The sequence below is a fragment of the Dryas octopetala genome, chromosome 5 (assembly GCF_963921425.1).
Source record: "Dryas octopetala chromosome 5, drDryOcto1.1, whole genome shotgun sequence".
NCBI lineage: Eukaryota > Viridiplantae > Streptophyta > Magnoliopsida > Rosales > Rosaceae > Dryas > Dryas octopetala.
In genome coordinates, this window is record NC_141370.1 from 6514937 (window position 1) to 6522877 (window position 7941).

The 7941-nt window shown below is 38.3% G+C and overlaps 1 protein-coding gene and 1 pseudogene across 1 annotated transcript; both read right to left on the bottom strand.

The window, feature by feature from the left end:
• Window positions 1-1659: 1659 nt before the first annotated feature.
• LOC147283819 (L-type lectin-domain containing receptor kinase IV.1 pseudogene) lies at window positions 1660-3632 on the bottom strand (annotated as a pseudogene).
• A 928-nt stretch (window positions 3633-4560) lies between these two features.
• Window positions 4561-7180, bottom strand: LOC147283820 (L-type lectin-domain containing receptor kinase IV.1-like). Its single transcript, XM_086245595.1, has 4 exons — window positions 6328-7180; window positions 5901-6252; window positions 4774-4917; window positions 4561-4645 (listed from the first exon to the last, which is right to left on the bottom strand). Exons 1-4 carry the CDS (start codon window positions 7178-7180, stop codon window positions 4561-4563), a joined length of 1434 nt encoding a protein of 477 aa, XP_086101721.1.
• Window positions 7181-7941: the final 761 nt, after the last annotated feature.

Below are 7941 nucleotides of genomic sequence, written 5' to 3' on the forward strand. Positions count from 1 at the left end.
GGGCTGAATCTAATTTTTATTTATTTATTGGTATAATTTCAGTTTAGTATCTCAATTTTTCTCCAATTTTCAATTTAATACCACATGTTTGAGTTCTTACAATGTCATACTATATGTTTTCATTTTATTGTAATGTTGTAGCTCTATCAATTCGGAAATTAATTGAACTGTTAAAAGCTAACATGGGGTCCATTAACTCAATTAATCTGCAAAAAATCTCCCTACACAATGGAATGATTTACCGGGTCACATGAATAACCCGGTAAACGATGAAGCTCGTATAAGTGAATGTTCTTTTATTGTAATGACTGTAATGAAAAACAATTACAATAATGACATGTCATTGTTACATAATTTTTACAAAGACAATTTTAATCTTACTTAAAATATTGCAAAATCCTCACCTAATTTAGGACGTCCTGAATCTCCTTTTAATAAGCCATCACTTTCCTTCCTCTAATCTTAACCTCAACCCTTCAACCTTATAAATTTAATTCGATGAACAAAAACATATTTTTGAAAGAAAAATGAGAAATAAATCCTTATTCCTGTTCTTGTTCATCTTAATTTTCAATGACATAATAATTAAGTTTCTAGCAGATTTCCACTAACTTCCAAATAGCCTTTCAGACATTATATCTCCATGGATACATTGATAAAATGATAAACAAATGGATTCCAAGAAAACCAAATAGCATTCCAGTCGTTTTTTCTCCCTGGATCTGTTGATGAGATGATAATCAGATGTATTAGTGGAAGGAGGTCGCCTCCACTCTATCTTTGGACTATGGAGTCCTGATTGGTCTGCTAAACAAATGAGTACTCATAATCATGGTCACGTTTCTATTGGGTCTATGGAAGAAAATCAATTTTTTAGGGGTCTGAAAAAGAAAATCATTCTCAATCTCTGACTCTTTATCATAGACATACATAAAGAGAAAGGGGATTTCTGTTAATAATAGAGCATGCATACATATTACATACTAAGCATACATAAATCAGTACACGAGCAGACATTACAGACAAGCTAACAAGCATGCTTACATACAATTAGTTGTTTTGCAGTACGGATTTTATATATGTTACAATTATCTGAAATTATTGACATGTAATTTCAATAATTATCCGCCCACTTGGGGTGGATAAATCCCATATCTCAGTTAAGAGATAAGGATGGCAGATGAGGATTGTGGTCTTTGAATTTGAATTCAAACAGAGACCCAATCTCACTATAACTCTCTCTCTAGGAAACCATAAGAAAAGAGAAAGTCTGATGGTAGACTTATATAAAAACTCTCGTGCATATACTCTTTAGTAACTCAACCTTAGACAATTCACCAAAAGAGTCTGGGAGCTTTGGGATCGTGGAAATCTTGGGATCTGACTTTCATAGCAAATCCCTTACCTTGGAGACACAAGAACGTGCACAGAAGTTGTGATTTGCGTTTCCACAGCAGCTGGGTAGATTACTGCACGTCGAGGCCGTAACATCGAGGTGGTTACACTAATTCAAGACGCTTCCGCACAGTAAGTAATCTGAACTGCAGTTTGGTTTCCAATTGGCATTTGATTTCCAATTGCCATATGAGATGTCAACTGTTACATTACGGAATGTAAATTACTGCATTGATATAAATAATTCTAACAATATATAAACATTCAAACTTCAAAGGTGAATATAAACATATTCGTTGAGTATGGCTATGTAAATTCAAGTTTGTGAGAGAATCCCAATTGTTTTGATTTTGAATCATCAGCGACCACCTGAGAGAAGTGAAGACTCTGGAACATTTGATGACATTGCAAAGTCATCTAAACCTTCATGGCGTGCAAACGCTAACCCACTGGCAGAGAGCCCAAGCAGTGACAACTCCGGCAGAACAATATCACCCTCCAAATACTGCACAACTTGGCGCATGCTTGGCCTAGCTGTAGGCTCTGAATATGAGCACAACAGCCCAAGCTTCAACACCAACTTCACCTCCTCATCTACAAACTCTGTGACCATATTTGGATCTCTTGCCTCCAGAATGTCACTTCTTTTCCAACAAGAAAAAACCCAATCAACCAAAATCACATCCTGATGTATTGGTCTTCTTCCACAGGCAACTTCAAGCCAAAAAGCCCCAAAAGCAAACACGTCTGTGTTGGTTGTGGCCTTGCCTGATCTTATGTGCTCAGGTGCTAGATAGCCAAGTGTTCCAACTATGTGAGTGGTTTGAGGGTCTGTTCCATGGTCATATAGCCTTGCAAGCCCAAAATCTCCTAGCCTTGCATTCAATTCCCCATCTAGCAATACATTGCTGGCCTTCACATCTCTGTGAATCACAACTTGTTCCCATTCTTCATGGAGATAGAACAGCCCTGAAGCCACACCTCTGATGACTCTAAACCTCTGGCTCCAATTGAGAGTGACCACTGGGTTGTCATGAAGGTACTTGTCCATGCTTCCATTAGGCATGTAGTCATAGACCAAGAGTAGCTCCCCTTTTCTTCTGCAATAGCCCAAGAGTTGTACTAAATTCCGGTGACGAAGCCGGCCAATGCTGACAATTTCTGCAACAAATTCCTTCATCCCCTGCCTTGATTCATGTGAGACCCTCTTCACAGCAATCTCAATGTTAGAGGTGGGTAATACGCCTCTATAGACCATACCAAACCCCCCAGTTCCTAAAAGCTCATTTTCCCTAAACCCTTTTGTGGCAAAGTATAGTTCTTTGTATTTAAACCTCTGAGGCCCATACTGGAGCTCCCAATCTTCAAGCACTTCAGCAAACTTCTTCTTCCATTTTATGGCATAAACTACACCTGAAATTGCAAGCAAAACCAAACTCACAGACATCACAGGCACACCAATGGTCAAATGGTTAGACCTTTTCTTACCTCTTATTCGAGGCAGCTTGGGAAGTTTTGAGTGTAGAAAGTCTTGCGCCTGGCCATTGATCTCAAAGCTCCAGCCCAAAACATAATGGGATGCGACGAGTGAGCCAGTAACCGAGGAGAATCCAACATACATGGTTTTTTTGAGGATTGGGGAAAGGTCAAGATTCAAAGAAAAAAGTGGAATTTGGGGTTTGGCAAGATTGATTGGAGTCAAAGTGACATTGATTTGCTTCTGGGTACCATCATATTCCACCCAAACTTGCAATGGTTGACCACTAATGAGAGTTAAGTTCTGTAACCCTTCATTGTTTTTCGCATAATATCCTGCTGAGGCAGATTTCTTAGAGTCCAAGCCATTAACATCAATCCCAACATGGTTGTTATTGATGTCATTGAACTCGAAGTTCTGGAGGGTGTCAAGCTCCACAGCAAAAACATGATTAGTGTCATTTCCATCGTTGGTCTCATTGAAGAGGCCAAGGTACACGTTTTGACGAGCTCCAGGAAGCCCTCTTGTTTGAGCGATGACAAAAGCCATTCCATGGCCGCCCGCAGTTGCGTATTCTGGGCTGATAAGCGAAGACAAAAGTGGTGGAGAAGGAGAAAGCAGTGGCATTGGAATATGATGAGTTCTTGAAGGCTACTGGGTTGGGGTAGAAGGCATGGCCCAGTTTCTGTCTAGTGTGGTTTGTAAGTTCCAAAAGACCATTGGGTGTGACTCGTGCTATGCCGTCTAGGCTAAGATTAGCAGAATTTATTTGAATTTATTATATTTTTGGTGAATTGTTTTAAACTATTGGTAATTTACATAATTTATTTGAAAATATTAGAAACACTAGGAATTTACTTGAAAATTGATGGAAGAAAAATTGTGAATTTGAAGTCATAAATAAATACTACTGATTGAGATGAGTCAATAGGATTTTTGAACATTTTTCATAGCTAGGGGGTATTTTGGTGAATTTTGTGACATTGTACGTTAGAGTTTATATAGACACATCGGACAAACGAGAAGGGACCATATATGGATGTGCAGCGATGTCAGAAATTTCCACGTGCTAACGAGTGTCTCTTAACAGGACGCGATAAAAAAGATGACACGTCACCCTAGCCAGTAGGGGTGCTGCCAGTTGGGGTGCTCTGGTTGGCTTGTTCCCAAATGACGTGCCATGCTGCATGTCCTGATTGGTCAGCTTCGTATGGCATGTCACATGTTTCTGTGAAATAGCTCTAAATGGTCCATTTTTGTGCTCTCTAACTCGTTTTATTCAGCACAAGTCTGTTAGATCTCCTCGTTGACCGGATTCGCCCAAAAGCTACTGGCGAAAACCTGAGACTTGAAAACCTATATTAGAAGTTTCAAAAGGCGCATCCTACACCCTAATTATTAAACCCGAAAATACCCTAAAAAGTCTTTGGTACATTTCTTTTCTACCAATATGTCGTTTTAGACATTTTATTCCTACCAGTTTATGGGTTGTTAATTATATTTTAGTTTTACCAAATATGTGAATTGATATATTTTGACTATACCAATACGTGGTGGGAAGGGTGGGCTGAATCTAGTTTTTATTTATTTATTGGGATAATTTCAATTTAGTATTTCAATTTTTCTTCAATTTTCCATTTAATACCATTTTTTTTTTTTTTTTGGAGAAGAGGCCTTAGCCAAATAGATTAATGAACGGCTACATCGCGAGTGAGAGCAGGAAGAAGCCATGAAGGACTATCTTCAATCCAATCCAAACCGTAACGGGCTAAACTATGAGCCACGTTATTACAAGTACGAATGACATAAGCAATTGAGAAAGAAGACAAGAGAGCAATCAAATTCCAAATTGCAGACAGAAAGATTCCATGCATGCTAAAATTGTCACTTGTATCACAAACCACTCGCACCGCTTCAAGAGAGTCATGCACCTTCCAATTGGACGTGGTAGAACCCACCATCTACTGCTAGCCGAAGCCCATGTAAGATGGCTTGGAGCTCCACCGATGTAGAATCCAAACAGCCCGGAAACGAAGGAGACGCACCTGCCATGAAAACACCATCAGAATTTCAGATAACATTTGTATCATACTATATGTTTTCATTTTATTGTAATGCTGTAGCTCCATCAATTCCAAAATTAATTATACTGTTAAAAGCTAACATGAGGTCCATTAACTCAATTAATCTGCAAAAAATCTCCTACACCATGGAATGGTGTACTGAATTGCAAGAATAACCCTGTAAACGATGAAGCTCGTATGAGTGAATGTTCTTTTATTATAATGACAGTAATGAAAAACAATTACTGTAATGACATGTCATTGTTACATAATTTTTACAAAGACAATTTTAACCTTACTTAAAATATTGCAAAATCCTCTCCTAATTTAGGACCTGATCATCTCCTTTTAATAAGCCATCTCTTTCCTTCCACTAATCTTAATCTCAACCCTTCAACCTTATAAATTTAATTCGATGAACAAAAGCATATTTTGAAAGAAAAAAGAGAAATAAATCCTTATTCCTGTTCTTCTTCATCGTAATTTTCAATGACATAATAATTAAGTTTCTAGCAGATTTCCTCTAACATCCAAATAGCCTTTCAGTCATTATATCTCCATGGATCCATCGATAAGATGATAAACAAATGGATTCCGGCCAAGAACACCAATTAGCATTCCAGTCATTTTTTCTCCCTGGATCTATTGATGAGATGAAATCAGATGGATTAGTGGAAGGAGGTCGCCTCCAGTCTATGTTTGGACTATGAAGTCCTGATCGGTCTGCTAAACACATGAGTACTCAAAATCATGGTCACGTTTCTATTGGGTCTACGGAAGAAAATCAATTTTTTAGGGGTCTGAAAAAGAAAATCATTCTCAATCTCTAATTCTTTATCATTTGATTTATTAAACTCTAATCTATAATCATTCAGTAGATAATAATGATAAACCATAAAGGTTTGTAGATGAAGATGGAGAGAGAGATGTTTTTGATAAAATGTGTTTGAGGAATAATGATAAACCATAAAGGTTTGTAGACCAAGAGTAGCTCCCCTTTTCTTCTGCAATAGCCCAATAGTTGTACTAAATTCCGGTGACGAAGCCGGCCAATGCTGACAATTTCTGCAACAAATTCCTTCATCCCCTGCCTTGATTCATGTGAGACCCTCTTCACAGCAATCTCAATTTTGGAGGTGGGTAATATGCCTCTATAGACCTTACCAAACCCCCCAGTTCCTAAAAGCTCATTTTCCCTAAACCCTTTTGTGGCAAAGTATAGTTCTTTGTATTTAAACCTCTGAGGCCCAAACTCGAGCTCCCAATCTTCAAGCGCTTCAGCAAACTTTTTCTTCCATTTTATGGCATAAACTACACCTGAAATGGCAAGCAAAACCAAACTCACAGACATCACAGGCACACCAATGGTCAAAAGTTTAGACCTTTTTTTACCTCCTATCCGAGGCAGCTTGGGAAGTTGCGAGTATAGAAAGTCTTGAGCCTGGCCATTGATCTCAAAGCTCCAGCCCAAAACATAATGGGATGTGATGAGTGAGCCAGTGGCGGAGGAGAATCCAACATACATGGTTTTGTTGAGGATTGGGGAAAGGTCAATATTCAGAGACAAAAGTGGAATTTGGGGTTTGGCAAGATTGATTGGAGCCAAAGTGACATTGATTTGCTTCTGGGTACCATCATATTTCACCCAAACTTGCACTGGTTGACCACTGATGAGAGTTAAGTTCTGAAACCCTTCATTGTTTTTCGCATAATATCCTGCTATGGCAGATTTCTTAGAGTCCAAGCCATTAACATCAATCCCAACATGGTTGTTATTGATGTCATTGAACTCGAAGGTCTGGATGGTGTCAAGCTCCACAGCAAAAACATGATTACTGTCATTTCCATTGTTGGTCTCATTGAAGAGGCCAAGGTAGTGGTTTTGACGAGCTCCCGGAAGCCCTCTTGTTGGAGCGATGACAAAAGCCATTCCATGGCCGCCCAGAGCTGGGTATTCTGAGATGATAGCGAAGACAAAAGTGGTGGAGAAGGAGAAAGCAGTGGCATTGGAATATGATGAGTTCTTGAAGGCTACTGGGTTGGGGTAGAAGGCATGGCCCAGTTTCTGTCTAGTGTGGTTTGTAAGTTCCAAAAGACCATTGGGTGTGACTCGTGCTATGCCGTCTAGGCTAAGATTAGCAGAACTGAAACTCACATCTTCTTCAGCTGCTGATGCTGCTAAGCTTAGTAGTACTAGCAGTATTGCAAGCTTGAAAAACATTGCTGGTCTTGATTCTCGAGCCATGAACTTTCACATATCTTTCATTTCGCATATTCATCATTGAATTCGACATTCGAGAAGAAATATTGAGCAAGTCGTTGCCTCTTAGACCGTCATTGTCACAATAATGAAATAATTCTAATTTGCACGAAAGTTAAACGTATTAAAATTTGAAAGAATTAATCTAACTACACAAGCATAGTACACCATTTAAAGCTGAATCCGGGCCTGGCTTGGTATACCACCAGTGCCGGTCCTGAAGGTGGGCATTGAGTGCGACCGCCTAGGGCCCATTTTCAAGGAGAGCCCACAAACTTTTTTATATTATATATATATATTTAAAAATAAACTTCTACTGTAAAAAAAAAAAAAAAAAAAAAAAAAAAAAAAAAAAAAAGCAAAGCTATAAGCCTACTTGCCTACAGAGGCCCAAATGGCCAAATCCAATGTCAGTAGAAAGAATTACACGGAGGCCAATGTTAATGATTAATTAATTCAATTAATGTGATTCTGATTTCAAAAAACAAAAGTCTAGAAACTTTAAACTTACATTTGACCCTTTATCCTCCTCTTTTCGCAAAGAAAAAAGAAGCTTTATAGCGATACAGTCTTTTCGCCTTTCGTCTCAGCGATAATGCTCTTGCTTTATTAAATAATAGATTTGAACAATTGAAAATATATGAAGGTATTTTTGGATTCTTATTTAATTTAAAGAAGTTAACTGAATTAGATGACAATGAATTAAAAAATTGTTGTGTTAACTAAATTAGATAGTTGGATTTTAT

Coding starts and splice junctions, on each gene's coding strand:
- LOC147283820 (XM_086245595.1), bottom strand. CDS start 7,180: ATGGCTCGAGAATCAAGACCAGCAATGTTTTTCAAGCTTGCAATACTG. Junction 4,918..5,900: donor TTGGTCTACAAACCTTTATG/GTTTATCATTAT, acceptor TTTTCATGGCAG/GTGCGTCTCCTTCGTTTCCG. Junction 4,646..4,773: donor CTCTTGAAGCGGTGCGAGTG/GTTTGTGATACA, acceptor CGTGGCTCATAG/TTTAGCCCGTTACGGTTTGG.